Consider the following 22,685-nt stretch of genomic DNA (forward strand, 5'->3'; position numbering starts at 1 on the left):
CGAATCCCACTGTGGGACGTGGAGACCGGTCCTTCGGATGAGACCGTATAAATCGAGGTCCCTTGTCGCAGTAGGTGCTGGCACGAAATAGATCCCTCACTGCTCAATGGCCCTAAGTGCCGAGTATAGGTCAAAATTTGTTGCTCTCCACCGGCAATTGGTGGCGTTTACAAATGAGTGAAAAATTCTCGAGAGGGACGTTAAACAATAAACAAACAAACAAAACTTTTTATTGAATTAATAATTGTCATAATTATTTACCAGTAAATGGTAGTCTTTGTATTATAAAACGCAGATGATGTTTGGGGAATATACAATGATGCTTATTTTTTTATCTAGAAAAAAGAGGAAAATTTCAGTTGTAACAATTACTATATATTATTTGGAATTAAAAAAAATCTGCTGTCATATGTTGATACTTACCTTATAATTAGCATTCAATGAAGAGAATTTTGTGATTTCCTTTCACAATTTCTAGGTATGGATTTTCATAATAGTGCTCACCAAGATTCTGGAGAAGCAAATGAAAAACAGCAAATTTTGCAAAATGAAGGAAAGAAAAACTCAAACAAAAGAGTTTCATCAAACATATCTTCATCCTCTGCATCATCGTCCGAGTCACCATCATCAGAAATGGAGCTGCAGTCGTCTGATATGAATACAAGTCAACTGTACTCAATGTCCAGTGGCTCGTCAGGCTATTCAGACGTGCAAAGTTTTTTGACGGAAGCCGGAGGGTCCGGGGATGATATTGCTGATAAAAATGACAACTGTATTCAACTTATCAATGGACTCGTCACGATGTCAATGGCAGAAGCAAAACTATGGTACAAGTTTTTGAAAGTGGGAACAGAAATGATTATCAATAGAAACGGAAGGTCAATATATTTTTTTTATTTCTTTTTTTAATTGAATTCTCAAAACCATAATCTAATATACAACATCCAATCCTGTACGTACAGATATAATGTAATGATTACAAGGTCAACTGATGATTGTTAAATGCTGCATTAATGTTCCAAATCTTATGCTTGTTAAACATAAAAAAAATCTTAATATTGCATGGTAAATTTAGTCAAACCGGTGATGCTATTTATATTTTTCAAGATTAATAGAATCATTCATTACTACGAGTGTGGATAGTGAAATTCCACCAAGGGGACAAGATTCACGGTCTAGGACGAGGCTTTGCCGAGTCCTAGACCCTGAATCTTGACCCCGAGGTGGAATTTCACTATTCCCACACGAGTATGTAATGAATGATTATTTTTCTCGCATTATTTTATCCAAAATAACGGCCTGTCAATGACGTCGCCATGATAGGGCTAAAAATATATTCTTTTTTAAAATTTTCCATCTAATTAAAACTCTAAATATACCATCGGAGAGAGCGTACCTGAAAATGGTTTACACATAGTGTAAACTGATAAAATGAAGAACTGCGAACGATAGCATTGTTCTCCCGCCTACCTCCAAGTCAATTTTCAAAAGTTAACACATTTGAATGATTTTTCATATCTATATAGATATTTATATGAATTTTCATAAAACATTGTTTCTTTGGGAAAACAAAGAGAGATAACTCTATAATTTTTGTAAAACTTGTGTTTTTCACTATAGAAATCAACGGAAAACGGAAAATATTTTTAAAACATCTTCCCCCCCGTGAAACAAAAATTCCTTTTTACAGGTAATATGGACTATTGTTTCACAAACTCATGCCAAATCTTTTTGTGTTTCACGGGGGGGGGGGGGGGGGGAACATATGTCTACAGACAAAAACCTACAAAAATGCTTATTTTTTCCCCAATTTCAAAGGGGTTTACAACTAAAGCATCGCATTTTATTGAAAATACATGTTTAATTTTATATGAGTAAAACACAAGAAAAGTTTTAAGGAACATTTATTCATATCCAAGAATATTTTAAAATGTGGTGATACTTTAAAGCCCAATTTCAATGAAAAATATCGTCAACCCCCCTTAATTAGTTAGTTGGAATTAAGGGTAATTAATTATTTAACTCTGGAATCAAAATTATCAGTCAATTAACATTGAACTGTTCTTTGCATTCAACAAAGATTTTACGGCCAAATTGCCATTAGTATTGATTTAATTGGTTGTAAAATGTAGGCGGGAATCGAGAGTTAGCGTGCGTAGTTCTTTCAGTCCATGTAAATTAATTAGATAGATAAAAACTGGGAATAAAAAAACTTATCTATCCGATAGCGTAAACATTCATTCAAGAAGAATCCTTTCGCGATCTAAAAATAGTGCCATTTAAAAAGTGAAAATACGACAATATTTTGAATAAAAATAAGTTTATCTTAATAAGTTAAATGACAACATTTTAAGTATATGTAATATTTTTTAACATTGTTACAATTTCTTTATATAAAGACGGAATGTTTACGTTATCGGCGTAGTAATACACAGTGTAAGACAGAAAAATCTCACACTGCTGTCTCACACCGGACAAGTCAATCTTACACTGGTGATTATGCGAGAAAAAATACCCCCCTCCCCCCGTAAAAAAAAAAAACAAAAAAAAAAAAAAAAAAACAAAAAAAACAAAAAACAAAAAACAAAAAAAACAAAAAAAAAACAAAAAAAAAAAACGGTGCTATCTCTTTTCAGAGGCTCATTATACTTAAAAAATAGAAAGATGTTAATTTATAAATAAAAAAGTCACGTGGGTCAAAATGCTCACTTACGCTAATTAGACCATACCTAGTTGAGCTGTATGCGTTATCAGATCTTTGTAACAATCCTGGTGGTTGAGTGAATTTAATCTACTTTTCATGTGGACTGCGGATAGGACAACGCACTTAACTATCGTACCATTGCGCATCACCTTAAGAGTCGGTGAGGCTATTGTGCGATAAAGATGACGCTATAGTGCTTTAAGGTGATGCCATGCTGTTAAGAGCGATGGCGAGGATGCAATGACTCGATAATGCAATGACAATTGCTTCATCATATTATCGCATTATCGCGCCATTGCATCATCGTCATCGTGCTATATATTGCACCACTGTGTCACTGTCATCGCACTATATCGTCATCGCGCTAAGATCTAGACCTTGATGGTACTGTAGTTCTATGATGAAGTTCTTGGCACTAACCGGATTCCATACTTTCATGATAAATTGAAAAGCTCAATCTACTCTTCTTTATGATTTAATAAAATTTATCCTCGTTGATAAGAAGTTTATCTCATTTATGGAGTTTTTCCATTTTTAAGCGGTTAGCGTATACGCCAATTGCTTTATAACATGTAACCAAAGGTCTTACGTAATTTTTTGGCATCGGAAGCTTCGTCAAAGCGCTACTTATGATCTGTTTACCATCGCTACCTCTAATATACATCTGACATTGACAGTCCAATACCCGGAAAAATCGCTCGGCTTGAATTTTAGGTGTTACCTGCAGAGTATAAACTCGTCGGTAAATCCTGCAATCGTGATTTATACTTTATGTTTACTTTTTGGAGTTGAACAATTTTGTATTAATTATATAGTACCCCTCATGAACATTTGTAGACCGCCATAATTTTCGACCTAATTATGCCACGATGGGCACTGGATGGGCGGCTTCATTGCTGACTAAAAGGGTTGAAGGTTATTACCGACTGCAAAACATCGAGGAGACTCTCGTTTGATTTTCTCTTACGAGTTTACCCCAAAGTATTAAGACATATCTTATATTAAGTGAAGTAATATATGAAAAAAAGCTTTTATTAAAGGCATTAAATAATTTTAAGTTTCTGTAAATTGTATAACAGTTTTAATAGAAACAACTGAATTACTTCCATATTGAAAGGTTTTTGGAAGTTGAACTATGTTCAATCTCCCTTGGTCATCACGAGATTTCCATGCACAGTAATTTGTATTGATTATATATAGCGGCTGTCAGTTGGGCTTCTGTGTCGGCTAATTTACCCCTGTGATATTCTATAAACATCCTAGAGTCGCTGAGTAAGGAACTGATCTTTACGTCGCGGGTTCGAATCTCACTGTGGGACGTGAAGACTGGTCCTTCGGATGAGACCATAAAAACCGAGGTCCCGTGTCGCAGCAAGTGCTGGCACGAAAAAGATCCCTCACTGCTCAATGGCCCTAAGTGCCGAACATAGGTCAAAATTTGCAGCTCTACATCGGCAAGTGGTGGCGTCTCCATATGAGTGAAAAATTCTCGAGAGGGACGCTAAACAACAAACAAACAATCAATCAATCTATAAACATCCGCCATTAAAAAAATCCCTGTAACTTTTCGGAACTAATTTAATTTTGATACTGATATGTAAGTAAATGTTATAATGTATCTATCCTACTTTGAAGATTAGATTTCGATTACATTAATATTGATATGTACAAAACATAAAAAGGAAGAAAATTTCGTAAAGGACCTCATTTGTAGCGCAGCGTCACCTATAAACACTGAGAAGGAAACGAACGACAAATCTGTAGAAGAGCTATTTACATAGTGGCGGGAAATATCTGACTATGGCGCATTGTCTGACGTGTAATAAAAACTAGCTCACAAAGCAATGTTATTCAAATTATTTTTTTTAGACAACAGTATTCCAAAGTTTTATAAAAATATTTATTTGGAAATACTGATTGAAACATGAAAGAATATAACATGGATTTGGATATGAACTACATGTACATGAATCCCGCGCAAGCGCAGGGAATTTACTTTTTACCACTCATTTATCTAATAGTTAATGTGATATGTAAGCTACAGTCTAATATCAGGGAGGAATACTTTATTCAAAATCCCGCAGTTGCAATAGATGCAGAAGTAGATTTATGTCACCTCCCTTATTTTGTTTGCTTTTTTTTTTCGTTTTTGAAAGTACATGAAAAATGCCAATTTCTTTAATTGATATTATCTTTTTCCATTTTACTAACTTTATTTTGCCCCGTAATCGAAGATTCGGGGGCATATAATTTTTGCCCTGTCCGTCCGCCTGCCTGTCTGTGTTTGTCCGCAAAAAACTTAAACCTTAACCATAACTTTTGATTGGTTGGAGCTATGGCTTTCATTTTTCACATGTGTATTTCTTGTGACAAGACCTTTCTTTTAGTTCCATCATATTTGACCTTTTGACCGTGGAGTTTGACCCACTTTTGAAAAATTTTCAGAGACTTTAACCTTGGCCGTAACTTTTGAAAAGTTGGTGCTTGGACTTTCAAACTTTACATGTGTAGTTCTTTTGACAAGACCTTTTTTCGGATTTCAACAATTTTGACCAGTTGACTTTGACCTTGGAGTTTGACCTTCTTTTGAAAAAACTTTAACCTTGGCCATAACTTTTGAACAATTTGTGCTATGGCTTTCATACTTTACATGTGAATTTCTTGTGACAAGACCTTTATTTTGGATACCAACAACTTTGACCTTTTGACCTTGACCTTGGAGTTTCACCTACTTTAATTTTGAGAAATTTTTAAACTTCGACATAACTATTGAACAAATAGTATTAGGTTTTTCACACTTCATCGGCTATTCCTTATGACAAGACCTTTCTTAACTTCCAACGTCATATTTGACCTTTTGTCCTTGGAGTTTGACCCACTTTTGCAAAATTTTATGGGACTTTAAACCTTGGCCATAACTTTTGAACAACTGGTGTTTGGGCTTTCAAACTTCACATGTGTTTTTTCTTGTGATAAGAACTTTCTTTGGATACCAACAACTTTGACCCATAAACCTTGACCTTGGAGTTTGACATACTTTTGAAAAAAAAAACCCATAAGTTTTGAACAGTTAGTGCTAGGGCTTTCCTACTTCACATGTGTATGCATTGTGAAAAGACAAATCCCTGGATACCACCAACTTTGACTTTGACTTTAGAGTTTGACCTATTTTATTATTGAAAATCTTTAACCTTGGCCATAACTTTTTGACAGTTAGTGCTAGTGCTTTCATACTTCACATGTGTATTCCTTGTGAAAAGACCTTCCCTGGATGGATAGCAACATCTTTGATCCTTTGACCTTGACCCTTGAGTTTGACCTACTTTTGAAAAACTTTAACCTTGACCATAACTTTTAAACAGTTGGAGCTATGGCTTTCATACTTCACATATGCATTCCTTGTGACAAGATCTTCCTTTGGATACCATCAACTTTGACTCTTTGCCCTTGACCTTGGAGTTTGACCTACTTTTGAAAAACTTTAACCTTTGAACGTTTGGTTCTAGGGCTTTTACATTTCATGAACATGTGTATCACTTGTGACAAGACCTTCCCTTGGGCACCATTTGACCTTAACTTTGACGTTTTAATTACTTTTTAAAAAACTTTAACCTTCGCCATAACTCTTCAACGGTTGGTGCTAGGGCTTTCATATTTCACAAGAATATTCCTCGAGAGAAGACCTTTCTTTGGGTGCGAACATTTCTGATCTCTTGACCCGGAGTTTGACTTGCATTTGAGAAACTTTACCCTTCGCCATAAGCTGCATCAGTGTTTCACAAACACATCTTGTTTTTGATATCTGTTCCTGTTTTATATAAATGATGTACTTCAGGTGTTCTGTTTCAATTTCCATTAAGGATAAAATAAGTAAACGTGCATATTTTAAACTGAATGATCCGATCAATGTAATCTAAGAAATTATTTACCATGATCATTCATTTACTGTGTAAAAGTTTCTCATTTTCAGAAAAAAACACACAGTTGTTCGCATCTGTTCAAGGCAAAAAAAAAAAAAAAAAAAAAAAAAAAAAAAAAAAAAAAAAAAAATTGGAGGGGTAATGAAAAGTGTCGTTCGATAGTAAATACAACGACTGCTGATAAATCACATGCGCACTGACCACAATAATTTCGCTTAAGACGTAAACATGAGATTTCACGAGTGTATTTTAGGAGTTGTGGAAAACTGGTTATTTTGACAGAATCAGGACACAAGAGAAGAAGAGCAGCGACCAAAGATTCTAATCTATTGAAAAAACATTTTTTTTTTATCAAGGTATGACGTAAATAGGTGATAAAAATTATTTTCATGTATCATGGAATAATAAACCGCCTCATTTTCCTTTTAAACATCGAGTTTGATGCCGTATGAAGTTCTATAATTTTCTTCCAAGACGAAAGATCAGGAACTGACGATAACAATTTGCTCTTTTTGAATATTTTTTTTCACTAAAATAGTTTTGATTATATAGTTCAATAATTACGTTTTATAAAAAAAAATAAATGAGTGTTTGCTGTCATTTTCATTAAAAATTGCAAGTAACATGGATCCTCCAACTGTAACCACTACTGCTCTATCTATCCCCTCCCTCTCTCTCTCTCTCTCTCTCTCTCTCTGTTATTTCACCGCTGTTGATCGAAAACGAAGTTAGACATTTTTTACGATAATTACCATTCGAATGAAACCTTATCATAAATATAGTTTAGGGATATCATCTTTTGTAATGAGAGGAATAAGTATGAACTCTGGTGCAGGCGTTTCGGGGTTTATCTGGGAAAAAAATATAAATCGACAAGTAGAGGTGATTTGGTGGGGTTAGGATGGGGCCTCAGTAGGGGATCAATGTTGTACATTTAAATGTATTTGGAACAAATCTGTAAAAAAAAAAAAAAAAAAAAAAAAAAAAAAAAAAAAAAAAAAAAAAAAAAAAAACTCAAGAAACAATGCATGGACCTGAAAATCTGAAATGTGGGTGAAAACTCCCAGACATAATGTAGATTCTAAAATCTTCAAATCATGGTCGATCCTGGCGGTAGAACGAGGTCACAATAAGGGATCAGAGTTTTACATTTGACTATGTGGGAACAAATCTTTCAAAATTTTCCTATTAAGAATAACTGGATTAGAAAATATGAAACTTATGTTCAAGCATTCTAACAAAATGCAGGTTCTAAAGTTCTCAATTCATGGTCCTAAGGGGTAGGGGGGGGGGGACAGTTCATCAAAGTTTTATATCGGACTATTCTAGAAAAAGAAATTAAAATCTTCCCAAGAACCACGAAGGAAATCATTAATATGCAAACATTTCTAGGTTGTGTGGCTTCAATTTTTTTTCAACATTATAGAGCCTGGGTTAGAATTGGCTATAACTCCGATTATATTTGAATGCATGTATACAGAGGAAAAAATTCTTACGTAGGATAACTGGAAGGCATTGTTTATAAATTATTATTTGATTTTATATTATCTCTATGTTATGTGCATTCATAGACCCCTTCGAGTTAAGTTTTGGGCAATAACATGAATTGACATTTTTTACGGGAATATAAAGGGGAAAATCTTTTGAATCTGAAAAAGAAAAGTTACTCAGTTGAGTGTTGTGGCCCATGGGTCTTTTGTTATTCTAATTCTTTTGAAACTAGATCTCAATTTTGGTGTTGTGACACTTTGAAAATATGGGACAGTTGATTTGTATCTTGTTAACACATTCAATCACTAGACCCCCACTCCCAATGATATCGCTTCTAACTGAATTTACAGAATGTTCTTCTCCCATGAGTACTTTCAGTACTTTGATTTCTTCTCTAATTAATTAGCAGATTATAAAAAAAATAAGCTCACAGGGGTAAATTCTGTACTTTTTTTTATTACAAAGAATTATAAACCATCACATACTTTTATCTTTGGAAAGAAATATTTTATTGGAAACTGATAATAAAATAATTTTTTAAAAATTAGAAAACATACAAAAACTGTAATCGGCAGTGGTTCCTCTTCTTAAATTCATCAACCTTAAAAGTATTAAAATATGAAAAGATTTAGCTGAGAAAGTTTTAAAAAATAATGAGAGTCATTAAAAAATCTTGGCAATTGACAAGAACTTTGAATAATAATTAATCGTTTTTACAAAATTTGTTAAATGTCGTTTGAAAAATATGTAAGTTGTAAGCATATTTTTCGATTTGTTTAACTATTAATTATGATTTTTATTTTGAATCTTTGAGAATAAAAATGAAAATGCAGGTGTAGGGATATTGATAGAAATTCACATACATAAAAACATTTAAAACATAAAGTAAAAAGTTTTCTAAGATACACACAGTTCTTATACTAGCCATACATATATAAGGAATTTTGAATCGAAATAAATTAATATATATGTACTGTATACAGATAAATTTTCGTCCCCCGTTTTATTGTCCGCCCCATTCATCCTACACACATGTGAGCAAATTTTAAACGAGGCGAATTCAAAGAACATTGTATAATTTCTGAAATAGAAATTGGTGAAATTAAAACAGAGTAAGATTGTTTGCAAATGTAACATGGGGCGAAAATAACCCTGTATACAGCACCTGTTTTCCTTATCAAATATACATCCTTGGCATGTGAAATCTTATTTCTAATTACAATGCTAAGGAATCTCTTAAATTATTCTATCCTTAAAAGTAGGTAACAGTTCGAATTTTGTATCAAGTCACATGCTTTTATTCCATATATCCCTGAATGAAAAAAAGAAAAAGAAAAACAAAACGTAAAACGTTCATTTGCATCAGCTATACTCTCACCATTCATGTTTATGAAGCGCCAGATTAATATAAATTCAACAATTGAAGCATTTTGATCATCAGCAATTAATATGATGCGCATAATTATGGATATCTTCAATTTGAATTATTTTACGCATATATCAAATTGTCGATAGCATTGTAGCAACAAAACGCTGCTTAGTGATAAAATGTCAAAAGAAATGACTGTACTGAAGCTAGGAGCCAATAACAGCAGAAGAAACTAGCAGCCAATAAGGAAATCCATCAAATGATTAAGAGTACTCAGAGGCAATACTGTTTAATATTTTATTTTCGACAAATAATAATTAGATAATTAATGCGACACTTAATTCCTTAATAAGTCAAACACTCGGAGGCAGTTAAGCACACCTGCATAAGGAAAATTATGCAGTTTCAAAACAAAGAAATAAAATTTCACCACCTTTGACCGCTTAAGAAAAACCAACATTGGAAATAGATTAGAGAGTCCCTATTAAGCTCTTTGACGGCTCTCAGGTACATGATGGGGCCAATAAGCTAACCTGAAATTTGCTTACTCCTAATATTGTAGATTGATACAGGGTTTGAAAGTAAATTAAGATATTTTAAGGTATTAAGCTATTATCCTTTAAGTGTTCTTCGAACATTAATATTACTAGTACAAGGTAAAGGGTCCATAGGGCTATTATATACGGCCATAAAAATTAGGCTGAAGTGGTGCCAAAGACAGGTTACATATTTCAAGCAGTTATTATACCTCTTATCTTTTAAGTGTGCTTTAAACCATTACGGTGGCCAGATAGATGATTTCTAGGACTATCATTTACCGTAATCGGAAAGGGGCTGAAGTGGCACCACAAAGTGGTGCCAAGGTTGGGGAACATATTTCAAGCATTCATTTTTCAACTATCATTGACCAGTAGAAAAAACTAACGCAGGCAAAAGGGTTAAGGACCTCATGGATTATCCCTTGTCAGCTTCTTGAAAGGTTCCGGTGGAGGAAAGGGGCCAGTTAGCTAACCTGAACTTTGTTGTTTTTCACATTGTATACAGTAAAACTTGTTGAATCCGGACGTTGTGCATTCCGGCATGTTGTTCAGTCCAGCGTAATGTTTTAGTCCCAAGAATTTTCTTTATAATTTATATTTAATAAATATTGTTCAATCCGGATCTTGTCTATTCTGTAAACCGGCCGCTATTTGAAGAACTAACTGCTCATAATTAGTACAAATTATCTCCTCTAATCCGGCCACTTAATTTTACCTGTGCCCGCTGGTCATTACCGAAGTCTCGCGTCGGGTAATTATTGTCCCGTTAATGATCTCTCCTGTATCGACAGTTTAGATTTTAACAATTGCGATAAATAAATCATTAATGGTTCAATTAAGGCGATGGTTGCGTGTAGCATGTCTGTAGAAAAACTTGGAGACTTATTCATGACCTCCTTTCTACTTTTGTTTTGCGTGCACGACGTTGCAATTCGAAGTACTTCCCTTTGTGTCGCTAGTTTACAACGACCATAACGACAGAAGATTCTGGTCCAATATTCATTAAAACATTTGAAACTAACAAATACAGTGTCAAAAAATTCAAACATATTAATTTTAAAAGAAAGAAATTAATTAGCAATCTGTCCCTAACCAAATAATATTTACAGCTACGATGAGGTTTTAGAGTGTGTTTAAAACATTTAACGATTTTCAAATTTAATAAATGACCAAGAGATATTATATATAAAACTTTAAACAGAAAGGAAAAAAATTCTGAAGAACAAACAGAGTTCAAAACAAACGAAAAAGACAATTTTTTCAAGTGAAACATTTGATCAAGTATTTATTTACCACTCTTTGTTTATATCTTTGTAATTTTTTGAACTTGCTATAACGGTTCAATTATCTCCAATCCGGATGCTGTCTAATCCGGCCAAAAATTTTGGAACCACTGGTCGCCGGATTAGACAAGTTTTACTGTATAATAATACGGGTTAAAGGTCAGCTATTCTACCCATTATCTTTGAAGTGTGCCTCAAATACTTACTTGGGCAATGTAGAGAACCCCAAGGACTATCATTTCCCGCTATAGAATGGGGCTTTAGTTGTAACACCAAGTGGTGCCAAGGGTGGTGGTCGTATTTCAAGAAATGATTTTGAAACCATCTTTGGTTAGTAGAATTACTATATAATTATACGGGTTAAAGATCAGCTATTATAACCATAATCTTTGAAGTGTGCCTCAAATCGTTACTGGGGCAAGGCAGAAGACCCCTAGGACTATCATTTCCCGCTATAGAATGGGGCGTCAGTTGTAACACCAAGTGGTGCCATCGTGGGGGACGCATATCATGCATTCATTTTGAAACCATCTTTGGTAACTAGAATAAACTCACACTAGTGAAAGGTTAAGGACTTTTGAGAGAATCCCTAGCGAGTTTTTTGAAAGGTTCCAGGGAAAGGAAGGGACCAGTTAGCTTACCTGAACTTTGTTTTTTTTCACCTTTTATATTGTTATACGGGTTAAATGTCATCTATTATACCCCTTATCCATAAAGTGTGCCTAAATCATTACTGGTGCAAGGTAGAGGGCCCAATAGCACTATCATTTCCCGCTATCAGAATGAGGCTGTAGTTGTACCATTAAGTGGTGCCAAGGTTGGGGGACTTATTTCAAGCATTCATTTTACCACTAGAGCAAACTAACACTGGTAATAGGTTGCGAACCTTGAGGAATATCCCTTGTCAGCTTATTGAAGGGTCCATGGGAAGGAAAGGGACCAGTAAGCTTACCTGATCTTTTTTGTTTTTCACATTGTATATTGTTATACGAATTAAAGATGAGCAATTATACCCTTATCTTTGAAGTGTGCCTCAAATCATTACTGGTGCAAAGTAGAGGTCTTCATAGGACTATCATTTCCCACTATCAGAATAGGGCTAAAGTGTACCGCCAAGTGGTGCCAAGGGTGGGGGACGTATTTCAAGCATTCATTTTGAAACCATCTTTGGCTACTAGAACAAACTTACACTAATGATAGGTTAAAGACCTTCGGGAATATCTCTTGTCACCTTTTTTTTTAACAGATTCCAATGACTGGAAGGGGCCAGTAAGCTAAAAGAAATTTGTTATTTTCACAATGTCTAATGATATAGGGGTTTAAGATAAGCTATTATACCCATTATCTTTAAAGTGTGTTTCAAATCATTACCTGTGAAAGGTTGAAGACCCTACGACTATCATTTCCCGCTATCGGAAGGGGATGTAGTGCTACAATCGAGTGGTGGCAAGGGCTGTGGACGTTTTTCATGCATTCATTATGAAATGAACGTAGGAGGTATCCCTTGCCAGCAAAGGTTCCGGGGAAAAAAAAGGGGCCATTTAGCTAACCTGAACTTTGTGTTTTTCACATTGTTAAATGATATACGGGTTAAATGTCAGCTATTATACCCCTTATCTTTGAAGTTTACTTCAAATCATTACTGGGGCAAGGGGGCCCCTAGAACTATCATTTCCCGCTATCAGAATGGGGCTCTAGTCGTACAACAAAGTGGTGCCAAGGGTGGGGACGTGTTTCAGGCATTCATTTTGAAACCATCATTAACCACTAGAACAAACTAACACTTGTTATAGGCTTAGGACTTTAGGGAGTATCCCTTGTCAGCTTTTTGAAGGGTCCCAGGGATGGGAAGGGGTTAGTTAGCTAACCTGAACTTTGTTGTTTTTCACATTGTCTATTGATATACGGGTTAAAAGTCAGCTGTTATATCTCTTATTTTTGAAATGTGCTTCAAATCATTACCGGGGCAAGGTAGAGGGCCCCATGGGACTATCATTTTCGGCTATTAGAATGGAGCTGTAGTGGTACCACGAAGTGGTGCCAAGGGTGGGGAACGTATTTCAAGCATTCATTTTGAAACCATCACTAACCACTAGAACAAATTAAAACTAGTTATAGGCTAATGGACTTAAGGGAGTATCCCTTGTCAGCTTCTCGAAGAGCCTCGGGGAAGGGAAATGGCCAGTTCTAACCTGAACTTTGTTGTTTTTCACATTGTCTATTGATATACTGGTTAATGATCGCCAATTATACCTCTTATCTTTGAAGTGTGCCTAAAATCATTACGAGGGCAAGGTAGAGGTGCCCAAGGACTATCCTTTCCCGCTATAAGAATGGGGCTTTAGTAGTACCACCAGGTGGGGCCAAGGTTGGGGTACGCATTAAATGCATTCATTTTGAAACCATTTTTGGCTACTAGAATAACAAAACACTTTTCAAAGGTTAATGACCTTAGAGATTATCCCTTGTCATTTTTTTGACTGGTTCCAATGCTTGGAAAGGGGTCAGTTAGCTATCCTGAATTTTTTTTTTCACTTTGTCCATTGATATACGCGTTAAAGGTCAGCAATAATAACCTCATCTTTTACGTGTGCTTCAAATCATTACTGGGGCAAGGTAGAAAGCCCCTAAAAATCTCATTTTCCGCTTTCAAAATCGGGCTGTAATGGTACCACCAAGTGGTGCCAAGGTTTTAAGACGTGTTTCAAGCATTCATTTTGAAATTATCGTTGGCTACTAGAGCAAACAAACACTGGTGATAGGTTAACGACCGTTGGGAGTATCCCTTGTCAAATTTTTGACAGGTTCCAATGACTTGAAGGGCCAGTTAGCTAACCTGAACTTTGTTTTTTTACATTGTCTATTGATATACAGGTTAAAGGTCAGCTATTATACTTATTATCTTTGAAGAGATCATAAAATGATATCTGGTTAGAAATAAGCAGTTCCAGTAATACCTTAGTTTACTCTAGTTTTTTTACATTATTTTGGCCAGGGATTAATTATTCTCCCTTTGGCAATACCGGGATCAAACATCAATTTTCTAGGATGGTGGTCAAGTTTAAAGAAAACCTCTGTAAGTAAATTTCTTGATCATTTTTCCTTTCATCCAAGTCACCAAAAAAAAAAAAAAAAAAAAAAAAAATACAACTGAGTTCAAGGCTTAAATCCATTACAAAATACATGACTGTCTTTCACAATGAACTATATTATGTTTGAAAATTATTGACATAGACCCTCACCAGACTTGTTGCAGACGGGTAACATCCTTCTCAGGGTATAATTACCATACATGGGCCCCTATAAAATTTGACTAGGCAGGAATGAATCATCATTATTCTGATCAAAATAACAAGAAGCACACCAGAAGTGTGATAAAATATATAGAAAAACAAAGAGTTAATTTGTCTTGTTAAGCGTTATATTTTGTATGTTGTTTAACCTTTCCCTTGCGTCGATTTGGTACATCCCTTTACCAAGTACCAAATCTCATGGTACTTGGGAAAGTTTTCCAACATATACTTATCCTATGCATCAAAATTTTCGTGAAGAGCTGTGAACTGAGTATTTTGTAAGGCAAGTCATAAAGCCCCCCCCCCCCCCAACAGCACCACCACCATCACCAGCCTTTAGTTTTAACTCATCTGAGCTGAGGGCTCAAGTAATCTTTTATTTCTGATCAAAATATCTGTCATTGTTGTTGTCTTTGTCGTAACATTTTACAATATCATCTTCTCAAGAACTGCTGGGCCAGTTTAAACAAAATTGCCTCAACGTTTCCTTGAGTAGATGGGATTAAAGTTTGTTCAAATAAGGGTTAAGCTCAATTTAAGGAAATATACAATGACTGAAAATTTCAAAAATCTTCAGTAAAGTTTTAATTCATTTGAAAGCTTCATTACATAGTGTAAATTTATTTTGTCGAAAAAATGGCCCCTGGGATAGAGTGAGTCTTAAGAGGCAATCAAAGTTTTACAAGGGAACGTATAAGAAAAAAAAATCTTTAAAAATCTTTTCAAGACCCACTTGGCAAGAACATTGGAAACATTGTATTAGCTTCATTACATAGTGTGCAATCAAAATTGTTTTTACAAAACACTATTCCTCCTATCGTTTTATCTGATTTCAATGAGACCTCACAAGTAGATTATACTAAAATACATAATTTTGTTTATTTTCTTTGATTTCCTTAAACAGTGTTGTCATAGTTACTAAGATAGATACAGTCAAACCTAAAAACAACAAAGTTCATGTTAAACAACTGGCCCTTTACAGTCATTGGAACCAGTCAAAAAGTTGACAAGGGATATTTCCTAAGGTCCTTAACCTAACAAAAGTGTTCGATTGTTCTAGTTATCAATGATGGTTTCAAAACGAATGCTTAAAATACGTCCCCCACCCTTGGCACCACTTGGTGGTACAACTACAGCCTGATTCTGATAGCGGGAAATGATAGTCCTAGGCGCCTTCTACCTTGCCCAAGAAATGATTTGAAGCACATTTCAAAAATAAGGGGTATAATATCTGACCTTTAACCCTTTATCAATAAACAATGTGAAAAACAACAAAGTTTGAGTTAGCAAACAGACCCTTTCCCTTCCCCGGGACCCTTCAAAAAGCTGGCAAGGATTCTGCTTAAGGTTCTTAATCTATCACTAGTATAAGTTTATTCTAGTAGGCAAAGATGTTTTTGAAATGAATGCTTAAAATACGCCCCCACCTTTGGCACCACTTTGTGGTACCATTACAACCCCATTCCGATAGCGAGAAATGATAGTCTTAAGGGCCTTCTACCTTGCCCCAGTAATGATTTGAAGCACACTTCATAGATAAGGGGTAAAATAGTTGACCTTTAACCTTTATTTTAATATATAATTTGAAAAACAACAAAGTTCAGGTTAGCTAACTGGCCCTCCCTAAGGTCGTTAACCTTTTACCAGTGTTAGTTTGTTCTAGTGGTTAATGATGGTTTCAAAATGAATACTTGAAATATGTTCCCCACCTTTGGCACTACTTGGTTGTGCCACTACAGCCCCATTCCGATTGCGGGAAATGATAGTCCTAGAGATCTTCTATTTTGCAACCGTAATAATTTAAAGCACACTTCAATAATAAGGGGTATGATAGCTACCTGAAATATGTAATCCGCCCTATGCACCACTTGATGGTACCACTTCAGCCTAATTTTTATGGCCGTATATAATAGCCATACCCTTTACCTTGTACCAGTAAATGTTCGAAGCACACTTCAAGGATAATAGCTAAAAATAGCTTAAATTACATTTGAACCCTATTTCAATTTACAATATTTGGAGTAAGCAAATTTCAGGTTAGCTTATCGGCCACGTCACGTTCCTGAGAGCTGGAAAGGGATTCTTCCTGAAGTACTTAACCTATCTCCAATTTGAGTTTGTCCTTAAGCGGTCAAAGATGGTGAAATTGTCGTTTTTTGTTTGTTTTGAACCGCATAATTTTCTTTCTGCAGGTGAGCTTAAGTGCCTTCGAGGGTTCGACTGTTTAAGGAATTAAGTGTTGCATTAATGATCTAATTGTCGCCAGCGTGGCGCAGTGGTTAGAACGTCTGCTCTAGAGTCGCGGAGTAAGGAGTTGATTCTTACGTCGCGGGTTCGAATCCCACTGTGGGACGTGGGGACCGGTCCTTCGGATGAGACCGTATAAACCGAGGTCCCGTGTTGCAGTTGGTGCTGGCACGAAAAAAATCCCTCACTGCTCAATGGCCCTAAGCGCCAAGTATAGGTCAAAATTTGCAGCTCTCCACCGGCAAGTGGTGGCGCCTCCATATGAGTGAAATATTCTCGAGAGGGACGTTAAACAACAAACAAACAAACTAATTATCTAATTATTGATTATTAATTGTCGAAAATAAGGTATTTATCAGTATTGTATTAGAGTACTCTCAGTCCTTTGATGAATTTCCTTATTTGCTGCTACATGTAGCTTCTACGGGCTTAGTGGCTGCTGTTATTGCCTGCTAGCTTCAAGTCTAAGATAGAAATGCCATTAAGCGTTGCAATGCTACATAGCATTAATTCATTTGCTGAATTGATGCACACAGATTTGTTGTAAGAGTATATAGTTCGAAGGCCGGTCTAACATCCTGATCCTGAATCAAATATTTAGACAGGAGAGGGGTCTGGGAGGGAACTTTCTTCTGCTAAAAAATGAGTTTACAAGATCGATAACCCATTTAGCTAGCCCGGTCAAAGTTGGGAAACGCGTAGAATACTGTTATGAATTTATAGTAGAAGGGCTAATGTTGCACATCTATATGGCTAGTTAACATCTTGGATCCTATATTTAGACCTTTGTTTTTTTAACAGGGGAGAGTCGGGGAGGGTTCCTTTAACTGTCAAAGAGAATTGAGTTTACAAGACCCATAACTAATTAAGCTAGCTCGGTCAAAATTGGGGAAAACGCGTATAATACTGTTTTAAGAGTACAAAGTTCGAAGTGCTGGCTAACATCTTGGATCCCATATTAAGACCTTTATCTTTTTACAGGCGGGCCTGAAAGGGGCCCATTTGACTGACAAAGTATACTGAGTTTACAAGACCCATTACCCATTTAGCTAGCCCGGTCAAAATTGGGAAAACGCGTATAATGCTGTTTTAAGAGTATATAGTTGGAAGGGATGGCCAACATCAAGGATCCCATATTTAGACATTCATCCTTTTACAGGGAAGGGGCTGGAAAGGACCATTTAACTAAATGGAATTGAGTTTATAAGACCTGTATTCCATATAGCTAGACTGGTCAATATTTGGGAAAACGTAAAGTACTGATATAAGAGTATATATTTCGAAGTGCTGGAAGTGTACTTCTCTTGCATTTTTTTTATCATTACAATTATCGACATAAAAGGTCACCTAATGTTGCACATCTATATGGAAATGAGAGGTTAGCTAATGTGTTATATCAATACAGTGACAAGAGGGCACCTAACGTTGTATATTATTATACCTCATATAAATAATAAGTGGTAAAATAGAATCTGATTGGCCGAGACAGTCGCGTGACTGTCGTGTTTGCCCTGCAACAAAACTTCGTGTTTCACGAATGTGACGTCACAATGCGGCGACTGAGATGGTTACTACTGAGTTAGATCGTTTATATCATTGATTGATTGTGTCGATTTAAACGTGTAAAATATAAATATTTACAAAAGTGTTTTCATGGTTGGGGTTGTAATGTTACTGGTGTGTTAATTACATTGACTCGTCACGAATGAATGTTTTTATGAAGTGGGACTAGTGGTGTAACTAACATCTGATTCATATTATTCTTTATATTAAATGTTTTACTTTATTCATTGGATTTTCTTTGTATTTCTTGCATTGTGCTTGATTCGGTATCATAAACGTTTTATTGCATAAATGTTCGGGAGACATGAAGATTTCTTCGCCCTTGAAAAATCAGCGTTGCCCTCGGCGAATATGGTTTTTCATGGGCGAAGAAATCTTCATGTCTCCCTCACTATCATGCAATAAATGTATAATATTAAGGAAAACATAAGCCATGTAAACTTGAAATCAGGCTCTGTATGGAGTCCAGATTTAACATAATGTAGTATGTCAATATGGAGGTCATTCTAAAAGTATTTCAATAAGAAGTTTAGAGGGCAAATAATGTGGTATATCAAGACAGAAACAAGAGGTCATCTAATTTGGTACAGTCGAACCTTGTTATCTCGAACGCGACGGGACAAAAATCAAACTCCGAGATATCCGAAAATTTGAGAAAGCAAGTGAAAAAAAAATCAAGAAAACATGATTGGGACCACCAACCCACTTCGATATATCCCTGGTTTTCGATATATCAGTGTTCGAAAAAAAATGTATTTAATTGTATATTAATATTGCGAACATAGGTCAACCTGATGTGGTATATAAATACGAAGACTACAAGTCAGCTTAGCATGAGGTCAGCCTTTGTAGCTAGACCAGGACCTGAGTCATATCATTACAGATTTCATAGGACACTTTATCTTTTTTTATGTCAATACGAATATAAAACGACACCTAGTTACTGATTAAAGGCCATCGAACACGTTTGGAGACATTCAAACATAATATGCAAGATTTGGCTTATATAGCAGAGGCTAATTATATTATCAAGTCTTGAATGACTTAAAGATGTTAAATTTGCACATAAATTAAAAGCAGAGATCTTGGAGTCATTTCATTATTTAAGGATTAAGATATGAAAACGGAAATTTGGCATCATCTTTTGATTGATCTATAATATTAATGTTGACATGTCTTTCACTTGAAGATAAATGGATTCAATGAGATTATTTATAATCTAATTTTGAAATTCATCATCTTTCTAGTTTCCCCTTATCCTTATAAATTATTAAATAAAATCCCTGTCCATTTGACTACCCCCCCCCTCTCCCCCGTTATATAAGTAATACATGTAAATGTTAAGTCAATAAATATCAGCTTCAGGGGTTCGTAACATAAAGGGTACTTAAGTCTTAGACCATGCTTATGTAGGACTTAAGTACAGTCTTAAACTTAAGACCGTAACTAGAAGTACTCTACCCGAGGGTCAGAAAGGTTAGGATACTACGTTTTTCTGGTACAACCCTCTTAGTTTTCAAATACTTCCACTGGGAAAATACGCTATGATATCATCTTTTGTTTTTCGAAATCCGTCTCCTAGTTTTATTTTTATGTTAACTGTATTAAAATGTAAATGAATATCGGGCTTGAAAACATCGAATTCCCCTACCAGGTCTGAAATTTTCAGGGTGGAATATCTATTTACATAGAAGGGATGACAATCGATACAGAATTAGGAATCGGTCAACCGTTGGACGTTCCGACCGATTGATCATTTAATCCTATAAAAAAATTCTTAGCAGATTTTATCATGTAGACTCTATTGAAATAATCGAGAAGACTTAAAAAAGTAAGCAATATTATATATATATATATATATATATATATATATATATATATATATATATATATATATATATATATATATATATATATATATATATATATATATATATATATATATATATATATATATATATATATATATCTTATTACTATTACTAGGCATTGTGTATTACTATTACTATTGAGGACCTCTACTCCAGGGACTGCAATTTTCACAGTGAGATTCTAGCCGTCAAATTACTTCAGTCAATTTAAAATAAACGTACAGAGAACGATTTCTGGGAAAAAAGAAGTTATTACGAAATGAAATCAACTGGATTGATGATCCCTCCCCTGCAAAACTCTTATGAATTAACGCGTTTTTTACCTTGTTAACCCATAGCGTCCTACATTATTGATTATAAAATTAACACTTTATTTATGAGTATAATATGTGTCCTCAAGACTTAGGTAATCATGTGAATAATTATTATATTTTTTTTTTTGAAACGGGGTTTTTGGAATAAAATTCATAGGTTCTGAAAATGCACTGAGTTCACTTAATGATAATGACTTTCTTTACATAAATCGTATACGGTAACAATTTGATGCAGTTCTGATGCAGTCTTTGGCATCTTTTTTCAGCTCCTTCTAATCCTTTTTAAATAGTTTGGATTTCCATCGTCTTGGCTTAAGCATCACTCAAGAGACATAATTTGTCGAATGCGCATCTGCTGCATCAAAATTGGTATGTATTTGATTTACATGCACCAGATGCGCATTTCGACAAATTATGTCTCGTCAGTGATACTCATGCCGAAACGTTGAAAATCTGAAATAAAAAAGAACATAAAAGTCAAAATAATGCAATATCGTTTAATAATAAGTAAAAATAAATTGAAAAATAATTAGGCCTGTTTTATCTTTTTATAATATTTCACAACGATTTTGAGAGCATGACGTAAGAAATTCTAGGAGGGACTGGCCCAGAATTTGGAACCTCCTTCTATCAGGGACATCTGTGCAGTTTTCGAATATGATCATGTTAAATACATGTAATCACGTTCATACGAAAAAAAAAACAAAACAAAAAACAAAAAACAAAAAAAAAACAAACAAACAAACAAACAAACAAACAAACAAAAAAAAACGTGAAATCTAAAAAAAAAATTTATCGAATTTAAATATCAGCAATCAAAAGAACATTTAGTAATGGATAATAGACAGTATTGAATAATGTACAGTATTGAATATTAGACAGTATTGAATATTACACAGCATTGAATAATACACCTATTTATTTTTAAAATATAGCATGGGTATGGTAAGGCACTACCCAAATTATTTTTCGGCGAATTTAGACTTTTTTTTTCGTAAAATGTAACATTGATCATTTGGAAAAGTCATAGATAAAACATTTACTATGATTATCCATTGTATAGACATCATTGAATGTTAGGCTAAAAGAAGCACTCCACTACGACGTCATCACGTGACGTCTATAAATAGAAAAATTGCCTTAATGAAAATTGAAAAGTTCAACACTACCCCGGGGATTACTTTTTTCTTTTTGTGAAAATAATTATGTAAAAACATAACTGGGTCATGCAAAGTGCTGCTAGAATCCTACTTCTAGAATGCTGCTAGAATCCTACTAAAAATATACCAAAGTTTCGCATGAAACCTTACCTAAAGTTTTTACATTTTGTACATATGATCAAGGAATTTTCATCAATTCATGTTATCCAGCTTTCGATACATACAAAAATCATGTTTCAAAGTATGCGGTGTAGTGTTGAACGTTTGTATTTTTGTGGTAAGAACGACAGAGGAAAGGCTGATCGAGATTTCAAAACACTGCCTGTGTTCATTATAAAAAATCATGATAAGAATAAATCAGCGTACCTGATTCTTAATCTTTAATTCCTTGTAAATAACACATGAAATTCACGATATATGCTTTGAAATTCCCATTTCATATATTTGTTTTCATGAATTCTCGTCAAGTTTAATTTTCGCTCGGCAAATATTTGGTCCACCAGCAGAGGCCTCGACCCAGGAGTCATAATGTAAATTATATACGGTACCAATTTTTGATGCACCAGATGCGCATTTAGACAAAGTATTCTCTTCAGTGATGCTGAAGCCAAAAGTTTTTTTTTTTTGGAAATCTAAAATATTTAAATAAAAAAGAACTGAAAAAGGTGCCAAAGACTGGAGCCAAATACGTCGAAGGATCAGAGCTATGCATGAGGGAGATATTCCTTAATTTTGAAATAAATTTCTATTATCACAGCAATTAAATATACATTCTTAATATATATCCGTAAATAAACGTATGTTTGATATCAATAAATGAATAGGTTTTCTAGGCAATGCTATTTTTTTTCTGAATTGATTTTAAAAATGGAATGTTGCAGGGATGTTCAAAGAACTACAAACGATTATATTGGTCTGCCGCCTACTTCCA

The 22,685-nt window shown here is 34.7% G+C and overlaps 1 protein-coding gene across 1 annotated transcript in view; it reads left to right on the plus strand.

Moving 5' to 3' along the window:
- The first annotated feature begins 480 nt into the window (after positions 1 to 480).
- The window catches only part of LOC133193978 (T-box transcription factor mls-1-like), a 158,454-nt gene continuing 136,249 nt past the window's right edge, over positions 481 to 22,685 (plus strand). The window contains exon 1 of the mRNA XM_061329890.1: positions 481 to 878. Within this exon, the coding sequence (XP_061185874.1) occupies positions 481 to 878 (398 nt within the window). The remainder of the gene's footprint in view (positions 879 to 22,685) is intronic.

Source organism: Saccostrea echinata, unplaced genomic scaffold (assembly GCF_033153115.1).
Source record: "Saccostrea echinata isolate AGI-Se365-2 ecotype Australia unplaced genomic scaffold, CSIRO_AGI_Sech_v1 ptg000028l, whole genome shotgun sequence".
NCBI classification, from domain to species: Eukaryota; Metazoa; Mollusca; class Bivalvia; order Ostreida; family Ostreidae; genus Saccostrea; species Saccostrea echinata.